Source organism: Felis catus, chromosome C1 (assembly GCF_018350175.1).
Source record: "Felis catus isolate Fca126 chromosome C1, F.catus_Fca126_mat1.0, whole genome shotgun sequence".
NCBI lineage: Eukaryota > Metazoa > Chordata > Mammalia > Carnivora > Felidae > Felis > Felis catus.
In genome coordinates this window covers 51,192,089-51,211,028 of record NC_058375.1, presented here as the reverse complement: position 1 = coordinate 51,211,028, position 18,940 = coordinate 51,192,089, and the positions used below count along the sequence as shown (strand labels likewise).

Below are 18,940 nucleotides of genomic sequence, written 5' to 3'. Positions count from 1 at the left end.
GAAAGTTAACTTTGATGACAAGGGCACCTGGATGGCTCAGTGTCTTGACTTCGGCTCAGGTCTTAGGGTTGGTGGGCTGGAACCCCACAGGGGGCTGACAGCTCGAAGCCTGGAGACTGCTTCGGATTCTGTGTGTGTGTCTCTCTCTCCCTCCCTCACTTGTGCTGTCTCTCTCAAAAATAAACATTAAAACAAAACAAAACAAAAAAAAAACCTTGGCCAAAAAAAACATTTTTAAGTTTTGGATGATAAAACTTTGAGGTAACTCTGGCAGAAAGAAGTACCGTAAAGCATATTTTAAAGGAATATACTAAAATCGTTTACTTGTATCCTTTCATTTTCTCTCCAGAGATTCCTTCAGTCGGATGAGCCTGCGCAAAATGGATCTTTGAAATAAATGCACTTGTCTTACTCATTTGAAAAGAGCCATGTATTCAACATTGAGTGTGGAAAGAAGTTAAGATCTACTGAAAGACAAGACTTGGGACTTGGAAATTCTAGCATTAATTTACTACTCATTGAAGAATGCAGTGGCCAAAACATTATCAAATGTAGATCACTGAAGTTTGAGAATCATGGCCATGGTTTCTCATGTTCTGGTAATATGCTGTTATCTTTTTTTAAAGACTCAAAAGTAATGACTCACTATACATTTACTATTATTTATACCATAGCTAATGTTAAATTTATTTACTTTAAGTTTGTATTTTTTAATTTATATTACCATTTATAGATTCATTTTGGAACCATTTTAAATGTAGTAATGCTTATTTTAAAGGTACTATTAAATATGTGAACGTTTACACTAATTTTACTGAGACTTCAAAAATTTTTGTTGACAAAAGCAGAGAATCTTGAGTTGATACAAGAACTTTTTCCAAAACTAGCAAAGTAAAAATGAAATGAAATTGACCTTTTATAGGCCAAAGAGCCCCAAGTTAAATAAATGGATGGGTAGAGACACATATTGATAAGTGGTTTGTGAAATTTTAAAACTGGTTTCTAAGTTATTTTCCATTTAGATACTCAGAAAAGGGATTTAGAACAAATTGCAGAAATAAGTTTCTCTGATGAAACTTTTGTCTATAAATAATGATTAAAAACTGGGATAGCTGCTACCAGTGACAGTAAATCTTTAATCCTCAATCTGATAGAAGTATGCACTTCATGACTCTCAGCAATTAACATGGGAGATTCCTGTGTTTCAGATAAACAAGCTGGTCTTTTCATGAGTTTAGTGAGCTATACTGGTAAGTCAGAAATCTGCTTTAAAGCTGTCTTAGATCACCATAAAAATGACAGAGAGCTAGTGTTTGATTTTAATCTACCAGATGAATGAGAAGTTATATTTTTTAACACTTGTATAGATTTTACAAAGTATATGTAAAAAGTAAAATTAGCAGTTTTAGTTAAATTAAGAACTAATTTAAAATATAGGACATGAAAAACTAAGGCAAAAATTTTTTTGGAGAATATTTATTTTCAATTACTTGCCAGGTTTATCCAAGAAACTACCGATTAATGATTTTCTGAGGAGTGTTTTGAACAATGTGTTTTTCTTTGTGTCGTTATATATCTTACAGAAAGACATTTTAAATCTATCCCTTTGATCCATAGACCATTGACACGAATCACTTAAAAACTGATCAAATACAGTGCCTTTATTCTTTAGTTGATGTTGAAACAAGAGCTCAAAAAATGTCTACTTCTCCTGAGAGCATAGGAGATGGTTGACATTCTTTCTCCAGTTTACCTTTATAACTGGCAATGTTATGTCACATTCATCTTGTCTACACCAATTCAAAGCCTGAATCACAAAAAGATTTTTCAGATGAGTCAACAGTGTTGGACCAAAAGGGTTGTGAACTAAAGGAGTCAGAAAGGCATAACCTCAGAAATACATTTGAGGACAGAGGATCCACATGCACAATAAGTAAAGCCCAGGAGTCAAGAATGGAAATTCGTTAAAACTAAGGTAACAAATACTCTCATCTTTAGGGCAAGGGACGGGGGAGGTATACATAAGGCAAAGAATATTAACCTGTAGGTCATTTCTCATTAAGTTATATTATGGAAGAGTTTAAAGTGTTTCACATGAATCTCAGTGACAGTATCAAGAACCCTAAAATTCCTATGATTTAACTGTCATGCAACACTGTTTTCTGATTGAAGAAGAGACTTCCTCCGAGAACACTGATACGATACTGAACACATCCCAACCTTCCATGTACTTCAGTTTTCTTAAAATACAACGTTCTCATATCAAGAACTCGTACCAGTAGTTCTTAACATTAACTGTCTCTGGAGTGTGAGAGGCCCAGGCTCTGTCCTAGAACTACTCTATCAGAAGCTTATGAGTAGTGTTCAGGGCTGTTTTCTTTTAAAAAGTTCCATTAGTGATTCTGAATGTAGAGTGAGGGGAGAACCATGACTTTTTGTAACACACCATCTTGTGGAAGAATGTTGAGACATGATTTAACTGTGACTAATTTATTGGTACTTGAAATGGGGTTATCAAAGTGTTATTCTAATAGTATTTGTGTATTTTTTAGAATGGTTTTTAATGTCTTATCAAGTCATAAGGTAACTGATCATTTGCCAATTTAATATACATTTAAAATGAAAATTTAACCACATTTTTGTATGTGCCCAAAGCCTCATCTTACGGATTCCATAAAGTATGTCTACTTTAAAGGGCAACCAAGAATGCAACAATTTTTACTGTAAACCTCTTTTAAGTATGACAACTTGGATGGACTAAGTTTCTCCTATTTGAAAAATCTCTTCACCTCCAACTATTAAAGGTAATTATGCATGTTTATTCTCTTCTAGGTATGTGTGTATATATACACATATATTATACATATTCTCAAGAGAACTCCACTATATTATAGCAAAAAATATGCAAAACAAATATGAGCAGTTGTACATGTAGTTGTTAAGCAGTTTAAATTTTATTGACCTCCCAGTTTTTAAAAAAAGTTAAATTTAAGGTCACACACCTCTAAATTTGATATACTATATACAGATCGTGCAGAATATGACTATGAAGAGATACAAATTAGTCCATGCCCAAAAAGATTTACTAGAATACAGAATCATTTTCATAAATACATATAAAATTCTTCTCAAGATAGAAGGGGGATTGGCTGTCCAGGTTTTCTGAGACACTTTTCAAAGTGATTCAAGGCACAAAATGTACACTACTGTGAATACACACATATTCCAGACTTTGTGCCTCTAAATACAGCCCATTAAAGATCTGGCTTCATGACTTAAAAAACTAAAGGTACTGAAATGAGATTCTTCTTCTTAGCTGGAAACCCACAGGACCTATAAACATCATATAGATAATTACTCCAAAATATGGAGATACAAATACAAGCACTTTATTTTAAAAAGCAAACACAAAAGATAGATGTGAACTCAAAAGTGTTTAAATGCTTCCATTTGGATAATTCAATTAAGAACCTATACAAGTTTGTTCCCAGAAGCTAATGCATCACTAGTCTCTACTATGGGAAATGAATTCTAAAAATTAACATGGTTTTCAGTAATTCAAATTTCACTATTTATATAAAAACTTTAGAGAGACCAATAATATCCAATAGCTTCAAAAGATAAGCTAGACTCTTTGATGTAATCAACTTTACCAGCTTTTGTCCAGGTCTGTTTAATATATACATAAGGAAAATACTCTATAATTTCTTATAAAATAGCAAGTAAGGAGTAGATGTAGGAGATGTAGAAGGAGAAAGAGAATTCAGAAAGTCCTTCTCTTCAGTAACTTTCACTTCAGAATCATCAAAAAGTAACCACTTTCCCTCATACTCCTTTAAACTTTGCACTACATATGAAATTTTGTTCTCAAATCCACTAAAGTTAAGGCCTGTTTGGTCACTGGATTCCTTGTTTGTATCAACTTCATGAGTCCCATTAGTACTGTTAGTCTCAGAATTTCTGTTTTCAGCAAATGCTGTATTGGCAACTTTATCAGGATTAGATGCTTTGTTGTACAGCTCATAATCTGCTTTGCTCTTTTGTCCTCCAAGAAGTCCAATAGCTTCTACATTTTTTTTGTTCAGAACTTTGCTTGGCTGTGTATTTCCACTGACTCTAATTGACATTTCTTCATCATAATTTTCAACCACATCCCTTGCTTCCTCCTCATTCAATGGTTCTGGTTTACCTATTTCACACATTTGGTCAATCACAAAATTTCCCTTATCTAGTTCTAAACTGTTAAGGTCAGTGACTTTAACAGAAGCAGTGTAATGCCCACTACTGATGGTAATGCCACTGTGCATCACAACTGCAAATAACCCATAGCTGTCGTTGGTTGGCTTTGTGCTCCATTCTTCTAGTGACAGTTTAAGAGGTGTCAGTAAAGGAGTGTTGATCTTGGAAAGTCCACCACCATAGCAATCAAACCTTTGGAAGGAAAAAAAAAAAAAGTTTTCTGCAATTCCACTTTACACATTCAGTTTTACATCCAAATGTGAAACCAAGTAGAAGTCTGAATGAATCCTTAATGTTTAGTGCACACAAGAAATACTGAAATAAGTGCTAATATTCAGTTTCTACGAAGAACATATGGCATGTTCCCTTTTGTTTACTTTCCTAATTTTTTAAAAGTTAATGTTTATTTATGAGATAGCACCATAGGGAGGGGCAGAGAGAGAGGGAGACAGATTCCCTGTCAACATGGGGCTCAAACTCACAAACTGTGAGCTCATGACCTGAGCCAAAATCAAGAGTCGGATGCATAACTTAACCGACTGGGCCACCAAGGTGCCCCTTTAAAACTTTCCTAATTTTGTACAATGAGAAAGCCAGTGTTTTAAATGCCATTTAACTTCAAAATCCTTTAGTGAGTAATTTTAATGTGACAGCCATCTCTACCAAGATTTGGGGAACAAAAATAAACAGCAAAGAAAAAATCCACTGAAAGAAAACACTGTATGTCTTCTTCTGTAATAATAAAGTGTGTAGAGAGCTACTGGAGGCTCCCGTGCTAACTCCGAACAATTCATTAATACGGGACGGAATAAAATCTACAATGACATGTATACATGTCACAAAGATACTTGAATTTTCAACAGAAGAATCAAAATTCTTCAAAGACTAGTTTGATTCTTGGCTTACCTTAAATATAATTTTGCCTTTTTCACCCCTCAAAAAACCTTGATGTATACAAGATCTGTTTCCTGCTTTAATCACTTCAACTTGAAACTGTATCTAGTAAGGAACGAAGATTAAAAGATGTGGGAAGAACCCTAGACTATGTATTCATACCAAAAGGATTTATATTGATGCATTTTTACAAGTAAACTTAATAACAAACTTTTCTAAGGTTATCTTTATATTATGCTATTACACTATTTTGTTACTATTATAGTATTTTGAACAAAACTTATAGCAGCTCATTTTTTTTCATATAGCTTTTATTTATAATACTCACTCCAAGCCACTAGCAGCAAAGCACTTCAAATGAATAGTTATAACTTCAGGCATTTTGTCAAACAAAAGACTTCGTTCGGCTTCAGTATAATGATGGCAATTTTCACAGAAATATTTATCTTCTCCTACAATCCTCTCCACTGAAGCAAACTGTGAAATTGCCCATCTCAGGGTCTTCATTTCTGTTTTTGGCTCTGGAGAAACTACATAAGAGAATCCTTTCACTCACAAATGAAAAACCTCTCAGACATTTAAAAATTAAACAAGTTCCATGTTCAAAATTAGCATGCCATTTCATTTGACTAATCCTTCCCAAACAATAAAGACATTTTAGTTTCAGAAACTTAAGTTTATCATCCTCAACAGGACACATATCTTTTAAATATTTATACTTGGCTGGCCAAGTACAAAGTACTTAGGTGACAGGGCCAGCAAAATGATAACCTAGTCTCTGATTCAATGTTAAGACAGACTTTTCAGTTTACACTTTAATGGCTCACTTCTGATATCTGAACAAGCCAGTCTCATGATCACTTCCCATAACGTTTCCCTACTTCTTGTCCTTTTATACTAGACAAAACACTGGCTCAAATATTGTGAACAAAAATATCCTCTGTAGCTCTACGGCTGAGATACCTAAAACTTAATTAAGCATTTCACTTCCCATTATAACATACTCTACACATCAAAATAAAGATACCATAATCTTCTAAATGTTAATTATTAACAAGTGAATCTATATGAGCAGAAAGATTTTATTATACCAGAGACACTATTTTTTTTCCCAGTAATTATACAAGCTATTATTAGACTGTGTTTTGTTGAAGAAAACTACTTATTCCATCATCCATACAAGACTCCAATTTTGCTTACTTTCAGAACTCTCCTCTACTTTGGAAAGCTCATCTTCTTGTACTGGCACACTGATGTCCTGAAAATCTTCTCTTCTTTCTGTTAAACTTTCACATTCTAAGCAACGAGTCCTTAATACCAGCTGACCTTGAAATAATTTCTCTACTAGCTCAAAACCAATTTGCTCTGCACCTAAAACAAAAATAGGAAAAATTTTCAGCTCAGCGTAGCCCAAATAACCAATATTGTTTCAAGTGTATCATGAATAAAAAGCTGACTTTTAGATCTAAACTTGCTTGTTAACATTAAGAGGTGTCTTATTCATGATACATAAATTCCCTGTAAAGATCGTTTTGAAGATGAATTACTGTGGTCTCTAAAAAAGAAAGTCACAATTTTGTCACCTTAAGTCCCTTCCCAAAGAAACTCCTATAGAAACAACCCCAAAATAAGTATGACACTTTTGGTAAAAACCATTAACCACATCAATACTACACATTTTCCCTGAGAGTTGGACACAATTAGGTAGCTATCCAGTTCAACTACAGTAGAACTACTTAGTTCTCTAAAATTGTATTTCATTAAATGCAATTTCTTTCATGAGTTTATTGTCTAGTACTGCAGAGGGGGTAAAATAATTCTCTTTCCATTAAAATGTATGGAATTCCCCTCGTTTATAAACCATAAATTAACATTACCTTAAGATTAGTGAGATTTATACACGCACATCTGAGTACAGTGGTTAAAACACCACACAGTTCACAGTGTTAAAATTTTCTTACAATTTGAACCACATTTATCTTGTACATGTATCTAAGAGAACACTGCAGTTCTGCAGCTGTTAATCCTACCTATCAATGTCTAAGAACAAATTATACTGACCTTTGTTTATGGGCTTAACTTCATTAACATTAACGGACTTAACATTATTCCCTGGAGATTCAAGTTCACAACCATTAGTTGTGCTTTCATTTTCACACTTCCCCAAGTCCTCTTCAAGATCATATTCATTTTCTTTCGACTGTCCTTTGGATCCCTGGTTTGTTGTTATTTTCCCCAGACTACAGAATTTAGAAAGAATGCTGGGTTGCTTAGTTGCAGGCTTTAACCAATTTATTTTAACTCTTGATTTCTTTTGTGAGGGTCTTGAACTTTCATTTTCAGAAACATACTTGGGGATTATTTTAGAAGGAATCTCTAATGTATCACCTGTAGCTTTCCTTTTTGATCTGGTTTGTCTCTGGTTCTCTTCCAGTGACTGGTGTTCCTTAGAGGCTTTAATTTTTTTCTTTATGTTACCAAATTCAATGTCATTTTTTCTTTTCCCATTTCCTTTTGTGAGTTTTTCTTTATAGTCTTCAGAATGCCTCATACTGTCCATCTCTGTGGTGTTAATACCACTCATTTCCTCCTTCTGATGAGGTTTTTCTTCTACCTTAGTAGATAATTCTACCACATTTTTTACTTCTTCTTTTTTTAGGAGTTGGCATGTTTCTTGAATGTTTCCCAAAATACACTGTAATACTTCCTGTGCATCATGCTGTAGATATCCTTCATACATAGGGTTGAGTTCCCTATAAATAAAAATTTCCATTTCATCTATTCTAGTTTTCAAGATAGAATATAAAAAACACATCCTGTCTATAGAGAAATTAATTCATTTACAGGGGTATCAAATTATTTTAAAAACCTGAAAACATTTATTCAACTAATTTGAAACTTCTTACCTAAACTTGTAATTAAAAATAAAAACAAATTTTACCTCATATTCATTATCACAAATACTAGTAACAGCTAGTATTTGTATAGTTTACCATGTACCAGGGTTTATTCAAGATGCTTTTTATATTAGATGTAGAACATAATTCTCACAATAACCCTATAAGGTAAGTACTATATCACCATGATTTTACAGATAAGGTAGCTTGCCCAAGGTCAAAGAGATGCAAAGCCAGGACTCAAACCTGCTGTTGGCCACCATGCTATACTGCCCATTAACAAACGTATAACAATTACACCTAGGTCTATTTTTTTTTTTTTTTTTACTGTTAAGTAATCTCTACACCCAATGTAGGGCTTGAACTTACAACTCTGAGATCGAGTCACGTGCTCTACCAACTAAGCCAGGCACCCCTCACCTAGGTCTATTCTTTAAAAAGTTATTTAGTTTTAAGATTTACCCTGTAACATTAGGTAAGGCTATTTATATATTGGATAATGTTTCATTTAAGACAATACAAAAAAAATCTAATCCAGTGAACTAATAGTTACGCAAACACATACAACAAAACTGGAATATTTGGTATTTATAGTTCTTATGCATAATATATTTTGACTAAAAACCTACAATTCCTAATCTGAAATCTCTTAGGACCAAATCTGAGAATTCACTAATTTTCAGATTAAAAAAATACATACGGCATGTAATAAATTTATTTTAACCCAAGGGGCAGTATCCCACAATTAAACATATTACTATTCCTATTTAAAAATGTGTGAGTATTCACATTATAAATAAAAATGAACAAAGACTATTAATAGCCTCATACCAATTCACATCTAATGAATTTAGTACCAAACTTACAAAAAGATTTCTAATTTCCAGAGCCTCTGGGATACCAGTGAGTATAGGATCTGTAGTTTCTATTTTCCTGGCTCTTCACTCCCCCTATTTGTTCCCATATCACTCTCCCCCAAAGAAAGCAGTAAGCTACTAAGTTGGAATCCTAAAATTATAGGCACAATACCTGAGTGTGTTAAGCAGTCGCCTTGGCTGAGTAGCAAGTTCATCAGTGTATTTCTCTGGATTTAAGAGAAAGCTAGCCTGAAGCTGTTCAACTGAAATGATCAAGGACTGTAAACTGCATATGAGTTCATAACTTGCCAAAGAATCTTCTTTACAATTTCCCTGTGAAGAAACACACAAACCATTATTTTTATTTATGAACAAATTAAGTACCTTCCCCTTTTCTTGTGTTTCACTAGACAATACTAGCTTTGCTAAATTTAATTTCATTCTAACACTAATTCTATAGAGGTATACAAACTTTAAACAATTTTTTGATTATTTTCAATTACAGGGAGGATAATGGTTTTCTGACTGTGTAAATCAAAGGTTGTGAGTGAATTTGAAAACACAATATATAAATAACAGGAGATACAAGGGCATGATAAACTGTGACTGTGATATACAATGTTTATTGGTAAGCAATAAGTTAGAGGGCAAGAGAAGACACTGTAAAAGATGATAACCTAGTTAGCTAACCTACAAGAATGGAAAAATTGCCTTTCTTAAAAACACAGGATACTAAGAAATTCCATTTCAGAGAACTAGTCTATTATCCTCCTCCCAAATCCTGTGTTTCTATTACTTTTTAATTTCTAAGCAAGTTAATTTCCATTACTTTACTTTTTATATATTTTCTGTTCTTTTATTTTTACCTTATCTTTTTGATTGGCTTCATCTTTCAGGGCTTCTTTCTTCCTTGAAATAATGTTAAATAAGTGCTTCACCCCAGATTTAAAACCAGGACAAAAATATAATACCTATAAAAAGTAAGACTGAGTGTTTACTGGACAAACAACAATGTAACTAAAACCATTGAAGTACTATGTTTTTTGTAGAGCATTTTAAAAATTTTTTCAAAATTTTTATTTGAGAGAGAGCGTGCGAAAAGGGGAAGGAGGGACAGAAGGAAACACAGAATCTGAGCTGTCAGCACAGACCCCGACGTGGGGCTTGAACTCAAGAACCGCAAGATCATGACCTGAGCCAAAGTCAGACAACCGACTGAGCCACCCAGGCACCCCTGTAGCGCATTTTTAAATGTGCATTAGTTAAAATTCTGAAATTAATACTGTGTCAAAAATTGTTTTATATTTCATCATAGTAGCTCACTGTCTTCCCTCACTGGCAGCAAAGCAGTGAGCCTGGGCACATATTGCTAGGACGTAGGGTTCTAGGAGTACAATATAAAACAGAGTTCCAAAGGTTAAAATACACATCACCATAGTACTAGGAATAAGGCAGGAAAACCAAGGATTTGTCATCTTCCAGTTAACCAATGTCAATTCAATTTTGCTAGCCCAATTTTATTACTTTCTCTTACCCCAAAGGAAGCCGGTAACATGCAATTTAGAATCATTACTTTAGTCCATTCTAGTTCATTTACAGTCAAAGGCAAAGACCATATGGACAATTAAAATACTCCACTCTGAAATTCTCAAACATTAAATGTTACATCATGCTTTGCCTACTAAAGCTTTATTATATAGCAAAATCCTCAACTTACCTGAAGTATACTGTTAAGATAACAAGTATTGCCGAGATTATTCAGTCCCACAAATGGTAACAAGTTTTCTCTCTTCTCACAGTTTATAGGTGAGGACTGTGCTGCAGGAACAACTTGATCACTATAAAATATAAGCAGAGAGAGGTATTATGAAGTATAGTATCTCAAAGAAACAAAGTGGAACGAACACTTCCTTAGATATAGCCTTTTCCCAAAAATTGTATGAACTGAGATATGGATTTTATTCAGGTGACACTTTTCTAAGAAATCTATACAGGTGCAAAAATTGCTACATACTCAGAATAAAAGTTTTATAAACACTTTAAAACCATTATACACAACAAGCCTCAATTCCATCCTGAGCTATTAATCCCATTTTAGAGAGTAGAAAATTGAGGGACTGGTACTGTGATGAGTTAAACCTACATAATTTTTAAAAGCAGTCTAACTCTGAACAGAAACCTGGAAATAAGCTATGACAATATCTAGGAGAGGATGCACCACCTAAGAGGTCAGGTTCTGGTAGAAGGAAAGAGTAGATAAAGAGAATTACACGGTTGTCCTTCACTTTAAAACGAATTGTTCTTCTTTTACCTTATTTTAACAACTAGTAGGTCCTCACAGAATTTTTATTTTATAGCAGCTAGCTACTACCCTGGCACCTCAAAGTGTTTATAGGCATGAATGCTGGTACACATAAGGTTCACATCTCCTAAACAGATTACTGGGAAATATTAGGAAATTACACATGGGACCAAACCCATTTTAGTCATATAGCAGTGTACCTATGTGTTGAATCGTGAGCTAGTATATAGACTCTAATTACAACAACTATATGCAAGTATTCCATTTTGTTCAGATTTCAATCACTAAAGGATTTGCACCAAAAGATTTATTTTTATCTTACTGGCAACTACATACCAATAGGTTTGATAATTCATACACTAGGTTGTCAAGTCTTCTGAACCAAAAAAAAAAAAAAAAAACAACCCCAAAATCACGTTATTTCTTTACCCTTACACAGAATGCGTTAACATTACAAATAAGTTTAAATTGAAAAATAATTTTAGCAAACAAATATCTCTCCAAGTCAATCTAACTGGCTGACCATCAATGTAAACAGGTTAACATTATGGATGTGATCCTGTGCTGAGCCAGCCAGTTTTGCGGTTTCTAAATTTTTTAACATTTATTTTTGAGAGACAGAGACAGAGCATGAATGGGGAAGGAGCAGAGAGAGAGGGAGACACAGCATCCAAAGCAGGCTCCAGGCTCTGAGCGGTCAGCACAGAGCCCGACACACAGGGCTCGAACTCGTGCACTATGCACCATGCACTGAGAGATCATGACCTGAGCCGAAGTCGGATGCCTAACCGACTGAGCCACCCAGGCGCCCCCCCGCCCCCCCCTTTTTTCGACGATCATTTACAGTTTTGCTGTTTCTACTATACACTGCTAGGTTTGTCTCACTGCTGTGTGTTTTTGCCTCCATAGACTATCAGATCAGAATGGAGGTATCAAAGTTCACTGCTTCTTCACTGATACGGAATTTTAAAAGTACCGAAATATACTTAAGATACATACATTTCAGATCCTCTATATTCAGAAGCCTTTTCTTCATTTTCTTGAGAATCTGTGAAATCCAAGGCTCTCTTAGTTTCCTTTTTCTGAAAAAACTTCAAGGAAAGTCTATTTTTTTTGGATGGGCTACCTTTTGAAAGCCCATTACTTTCACTAGGTATGACACCAGGCATTTTCTCTTCAAATCCCAAGGAGTTGACAAGAATTAACTTATACAAGGATGTTGTAATCACCAATCATATCTGTTAATCACAGAAAAGGTTTCATTATTTTCAATTATCAGCTGTAGGCAGTAAGATCATTAAATTTTGAAAATTTACCAAGGAATGGTACCAATTAGATCTTCACATTTGAAAACCCAATGCTTGATCAATAACAGGCACTCAATGTTTATTGCTTAAACGAAGGAGCTTGTCATTTGTCCTTAACTTTCTTAAACAAAAATATCAGATACTGAACTTTTATTATTTATTAGCCTATGAGATTAAGGGTCACACCACAAAATACCCCCATTTGAGTAGACCTACGGTAAAGCAGTATTGACTAAGAAGTTAATTTTTATTTTAATTTATTCATTCGGAAAACATTGAGCAACAACCATCTCTAATTCTAAAGCACGAGGTAAAAAAGAAAGGGATGAATGGGAAATTAAGAGTGCTGGAAGTGAAGGAGTCCTCCCTCCAAAGCCTTTTCTAGTTATTAATATGAATACATGAAATAGTCTCTAAAAAAGCTTATATAAAATGTAACTTGCACAAGTCACTATGTTGTACACCAGAAACTAATGTAACATTGTGTGTCAACTATACTCCAATAAAAAAATATAATTTGGATACAAGCAAAGGCATAGATCTGGTTTTCAATTATACCTAAACATTTGAGTTAAAAGTAATAAAAGATGCAAAGTCGAGAAAATGGTGCAAAGAACTGCTGCACTTTGTGCTACCAAACTGTTACTGACTAGACACAATATACTGATTTTCCAAAACTTCTTTTAAACTATACATTTTGTTAAATGCTCCCTTGAGTAGAAAAAAAGATTTACCTTTTTTAAACTTTTTTCACTGTTAAAACTTTTGGATGAACCCCCCCCCCCCAGCAGTATTTGTGGTATTTATTTTATACACACGTCCTATTTTCTTAAGATATCGGGGGGAGGGGGGAGGGAATTATCTGGGGTATTAGAGTACAAAACCTCAGCAATGATTTCAATACAGACACATACTAATAGGATGAACAGAGAAACTAACAAAATTCAAACTCCATCTTTCCTAACAAGCATTTCACTTCACTGTCTCTGATCTGGGAATTCGCAACATTGAACTCGGTTGTGAAACCACACTTTTGAGACTCAACTCAGGAGTAACTGCAAAGTTGACCAATTTCCCCATCCCCCTCCCCAACTCAATTTACCCTCCTAGCCACTTATTGCTACTGATGGAAAGCTATCACGAACGATAAACCAGCCTACGCGAAGTTGTCAGGGATCTCTAAGCATTAACGATTCTCGTAAAAGATTTTTCTTGGGAGCCAATTCTTATAAATGATGTAAAGTGGTAAGACACAGAGTAGTAACCGGACTTAAATAAGCAGAAAAAAAAAACACGACCAAGCAGTTGAAATAACGGATAGACCCTAAGCAATTAAACCCTCCTGGCTCCCTCAAATCACTAAGCATTTAACGTTGCTGAAAATACCACATTTTTACCAGATGCCGTATCTTACACCATTTCTTACTCCTGGCTTTATTACTGGAAAAACTAAAACGTTTCTCCTAGAAGTCTAAATCAAATGTCACAGAAAACACAATAAATCGAACATCAGATACTCTTGAACAAATGACAATATGAACATTCAGTCCCACTAGTTTCAAGTTCTTCCCTTTATAAGACGACAGGACTCAATGCCAGTTTTTCACGAAAAACGTAAAACAAGGATAACATCCTCGACAAAGGCTTAAAAACACGTGGCTTTCTAAATACTTCTGGAAAAATTAAGTTACAGTGCGCGATAAAATTTAGCAATTCCCGACACCGGACAACATTAGTGAAAACATGCTCTCCCTACGCCGCACCTCTAGGAACGAAAAGTGAAAAGGCGAGGCTGTGCTGCCGTCCGTGCCGGTCAGACACAGCCCTGGGTCCTGCGGGAGGCTGGCCGGTGGCGACTCCGGCCCGCACCGCAGCTCCGGGCCCCTCGCCCGCGGAATTGGCCTATTGACGCCCAGCCCGCACCTGCCTCCCCGTGTCCCCGCGGCGGCAGGAGGGGCGCCCCTCCCTGCCACCGGTGCCCAGAGGGCTCGACTGGCAGCTCCGCAAGGGCGCAGCAGCGAAGCGGTCCCGGCGTCTCTCCCCCCACACCCCCCCGCGGATCCGACGCCGGGGTCCTAGGGCGACCCCCTTGGGGGCCGGCCGAACTTGTCTCGGCGCCCAGGCACCGGCCTCTCCTCCCCAGGCCCTCCTTACCTGGTCATGGCCCAAAGCACGGTCCGCGGCGGTGACGCCCCGAGTCCAGCCGGGATGTATGTGGGTGCGACAGGTGAGCCCCTGCCCCGAGCCCGCGGGGGCCCCGACCCAAGGAAAAGCTGCCCGGATTGCCCTCCCCGCAGGGGAGTGACCATTCGCTCTCAAGAGCGGGAACCCGGGCTGCCGCTCGGTCCTGCCCTGCGCCGGCACCAACTACATCCCCGGAGCGGCGCCCGCCCCCGCCCTCCCCCGCCCCGGGATGGCGAGGCGCGCCAGAAGTAGTCCCGCTCGCCAAGCGCCTGAACCGCTAGGGTCTTTCCCACTCCACCACCGAGGGGAACTTGGCGCGTTTTCCTCAGTCTCAGGACCCCCGTGTTTTAGCCTCCGCCCGCGCCAGCACTGCGATTGGAGGTGGCGTCCTTCGAAAGTGCCGGTTCTAGTCTCCACGCTGCAGGGACGCGAAAGGCAAGAGCCGCCTCGCGACCGCCACTCGCCCCCCTGCCACGCACGGGGTCCGGAACCAGCTGGAACGGTAGTTTTCCCAAGATCCTAACGGGTCCTGCAGTTTCAAACAGCGCAGGCAGCGTCAGGGGCAGCTCGCGCGGGTCCTTGCTGAGGGCGCGCGCTAGGTGCTGGAGGCCTGGCTGGCGGGCTCGAGCCTCACACCCTTTTTTTTTTTTTTTTTTTTTTAACCATTCGTGCGCGCGAGTTGAGGAAAGGCGTACGGGTCGGGAGACGGGACAGAGAGAAGATGGGACGGACTCCTTCCTCGGGAAGACGACGCTAGGTGCTCAAATCCACCAATCTGTGATGAGCAGTCCCCCAAACCTTGTCCCCCCCCCCACCACGCTGAAGGAGCCAATCAGAAGTACCTAGACAAAAGCAAGTGGGTGGGCGGAGGAAGTCCAGCCAATACCAAAAAGAAGACAGGAGGACTCCACCAATCATTGCTGGATATGCAGAGTACCTTTCAGGAACGGTCCACTCCTTCCGCTCTCATTGGCGTTCGAGTGCGCGCTTTCGCTGCCGACTGTTAAATCTCGCTCCGCGTTTTGTGAATCCTTGGCGGTGGGACGCCTCCGCGGGTGCGGTTTCCGGAGTGAGGCCCTCACAATAAGTCCCGCCCCCCTTTCTCGCGTACACATTCGGGCGGGGTTACTAGGGAGACTAGTTTCGGAAAATGGCTGACGGGTGTGCTTAGTGCTCGGTGCCTGGGCTTTCTGATCGGAATCGCAGCCCCAGCCCCGGGACCATCCAATAGAAACCAGCGCTGTCGTGGATAACAGCGTATTCTCAACCGTATACGGTAGCGCTGAGGCTCCTTCCTCAGCCCTTCCACGCCTCATTTTCTCCCGTTTACTCCTTTCCCTTCCCGGCCAGACAAGGAAACGAAAAGAGCACTTTAAGGCCCAGCTGCGGCTGCGGGTGCTGGAAAGTGTTTCTGCGCGAGCCCTTACTTGGGGCTCAAATGCGGCGAGCCAGGCCTTACCTGATTTTTGCTTCCTTTCGTTAGTATGCTTACCTTAGTGAGGTGACCTCGCAAAGCAAGTTAAGCAGGATAAGTTCAGTTCAAATGCATTTAATCAAGTTTGTTTTTAGGTGCCTACCAAGTTGCAAGGCATTTTTCAAGGCGCTAGGGACACGGCGTGAATGAAATGCATTCCCTGCTCGAAAGGAGCTTTACATTCTAGAGAGGGGCAGAAGTTAAAATGATAGGACATAATGAGTGGTAGAGAAAGGAGATGGAGAGTGGACAGTTTTAGATACGAGTCTGGAAAGACCTCTTTGAGTTGACATTTGAGCTGAATGAAAGTGGAGTGAGCCTTGGAGGAATCTCAGGGAAGAATGGTTCAGGCAGAGAACAAGTTTTTAAAAGTCCAAGCTTCATATGCATATACTGGAAAGAAGCAAGTAGGCTAGGGTATTTAGAGCAAAATGAGCCTAGATGTGATGACTGTGGGAAATGAGAGTAGTGACATCTGCAGGGCTCTGATTAAGCAGGGTAAGGAGATGGAATTCATTGGATGGTTTTGAACTGGGCAGTGGCATAATTTGTAAAGTGGCTGCTTATGGTGGATAGATTGTTGACCTTCAAACATGCAAGCAGGAAAGTTAGCTAGGAGGCTATTTCAGACTTCCAGGAAATAAATTATTTGGCTTGCAATAAGGTGGCAGTAGAAATGTTAAGAACTGGTAGGATTCTGGATGTATTGGGGGTTTTGTTTTTTTATCCTGAGAGAGATCCAGCAGGGGGAGAGGGAGAGAGAATCCCAAGTAGGCCCTGTGCCACCAGCACAGAGCTGGATGCAGGACTCCATCCCAGGAACCACAAGATCATGACCTGAGCCAAAAGCAAGGGTCAGATGCCCAAATGATTGAGCCACCCAGGCTCCCCAGTTCAGAATATATTTTGAAGTAGAGTGAACAGGATCCTTTGATAGATTGTAACAAAAAAGAGACAAAAATGACCAGGATTATTTTTTCCCCAAAGCAACTGGATAGTGGTTGGCCCTTGCTAAAATGGGGAACATTAGGTAGCAGTGGGTTTGTTGTGAGGTGACATTGTTCTCACACACTAAAACTCAGATGCCTATTTTAAATAGAAGTTGCGCCAACAGTTAGCAAGGTTGGAGCTGAGGGGAGAATTTAGATCAAGTGATATAAATTTAGGAGTCACCAAATGGTATTTAAAACCACAAGACTGGAAGAAATCACTTAGAGTGGAAATCTTTATCCTAAAACTCTGCAGAGCATTGATGACCATTTCCCTTGCCCAGCCAAGAATCCTAAATCCAAGTAACTGCCTCTTAATTTACCCATCTTAGAATCAACACCCATAACAAATACTCATTTTAAGAGTGAGACTTTAGGGGCGCCTGCGTGGCTCAGTAGGTTAAGCCTCCAACTCTTGGTTTCAGCTCAGGTGAGATCATTATCTCACAGTTGGTGAAATCAAGCCCTACATTGGGCTCTGTGCTGATAGCTTGGGTTTCTCTCCTCTCTCTCTCTCTCTCTCTCTCTCTCTCTCTCTCTCTCTCTCTCTCTCACTCTATCTCAAAAAAAAAAAAAAGTGAGACTTTAAAGGTCCTAATCACTGAATTTATACAAAGAACAGTATGACATGTTCATACTGAACATAAAGTTCAAAGTCACTGCCTAAAGAGAAATTAATGCTGCTATCACTTGGTAAAATAAACTCAAAGTTAGGGTTTGAGCTACTTTCAAGGGATTAATAATTCCTATTTGAGAGCAGAAAAGAAAGCAGCCCAACTCATTTTGAAGCCAGTATAACCCAAAATAGACAAGGACAGAACTAGAAATATAATTATAGGTCAGTGCCTTAGTTTGCCATTGTGTATCATGGACTAGACAATTTCATTCTCTGGTACTAGCAGAATCATTGCTACTTTCAAACTCTACCAGGATAGGTAACCAATTCTAGTTTCCTATTATAATTTTCCTAATTCTAGTTCTCTTTTTTAATTTTTTTTAACGTTTGTTCAATTTTGAAAGAGTGCGTGTGCGAGCAGGGGAGGAGCAGAGAGAAAGGGAGACACAGAATCTGAAGCAGGCTCCAGGCTCTGAGCTGTCAGCACAGAGCCCGACGTGGGGCTCGAACCCACAAACTGCAAGATCATGACCAGAGCCAAAGTCGGACACTCAACCAACTGAGCCACCCAGCCACCCCTTCTCTTAACTGAGATCCTATTGTCTGCAGCCACCTTTCTTCCTCTATGATACATAATATGAGTCAAGATTCAGTTGAAGAGAATAGAATCCACTCCCCTGGTATAAGCAAAAAGAGCATTAAATACTGGGAGTGTTGATTAAATAGACTCAGATTAATTTTCAGGAATGAGTCCCAAAGTCTTCACAGAACTGGCCACCAAGGAAAAGATGACTCTTTTATGATCAGGAAATCAAAACTCCTGAACTACATTGCTCCTGCAATACCTAGGAACCACGACCATCAGAAAGCTGCCCGTGTTGCCAACTCCAGAACCACACTACACACACTGTGATCTACTCTTGCACAATACATGTGTTCAGTCCTGAATGTTAGAGCCCACAGTCCTAGTGGCTAGATATTGACACCTCTGCTAATGCTGCTCCAGAAATCCCAAAACCTCCATAACTGTGCTTGTCAATAGCAAGAGCGGAAGCCCATGGATGCAGAGCAGGCTTGGTGTATCTGGCAATATAACTGATGCAAAAATGTAAAAGGTCTCTGATCCTTTTCCTTTCACTCAGTACTATGTGGGAGAAATTACAGCTCTAGTTCTTGACAAG

At 38.5% G+C, this 18,940-nt stretch overlaps 2 protein-coding genes across 13 annotated transcripts in view; one reads left to right on the top strand and one right to left on the bottom strand.

The window, feature by feature from the left end:
* Positions 1-809, top strand: part of DOCK7 (dedicator of cytokinesis 7) — a 227,551-nt gene extending 226,742 nt beyond the window's left edge. For all 9 annotated transcript variants that reach the window (XM_045035944.1, XM_045035942.1, XM_045035945.1 and 6 more), the window contains one exon: positions 350-809. In XM_045035944.1, coding sequence (XP_044891879.1) covers positions 350-392 — 43 coding nt within the window. In that variant the 3' untranslated portion in view covers positions 393-809. The remainder of the gene's footprint in view (positions 1-349) is intronic.
* Positions 810-2,932: 2,123 nt separating this feature from the next.
* USP1 (ubiquitin specific peptidase 1) lies at positions 2,933-15,641 on the bottom strand. 4 transcript variants are annotated; one of them, XM_023258773.2, is made up of 9 exons: positions 15,618-15,641; positions 12,189-12,427; positions 10,605-10,725; positions 9,754-9,858; positions 9,060-9,220; positions 7,195-7,886; positions 6,334-6,504; positions 5,462-5,663; positions 2,933-4,431 (listed from the first exon to the last, which is right to left on the bottom strand). In XM_023258773.2, exons 2-9 carry the CDS (start codon positions 12,356-12,358, stop codon positions 3,699-3,701), a joined length of 2,355 nt encoding a protein of 784 aa, XP_023114541.1. In that variant the 5' UTR covers positions 12,359-12,427; positions 15,618-15,641; the 3' UTR covers positions 2,933-3,698. The 4 variants fall into 4 exon arrangements, with proteins under 4 accessions (XP_023114541.1, XP_044891886.1, XP_044891887.1 ...); XM_045035951.1 differs by lacking the exon at positions 15,618-15,641 and adding an exon at positions 15,523-15,541; XM_045035952.1 differs by lacking the exon at positions 15,618-15,641 and adding an exon at positions 14,651-15,365 and having other exon boundaries at positions 7,522-7,886.
* Positions 15,642-18,940: the final 3,299 nt, after the last annotated feature.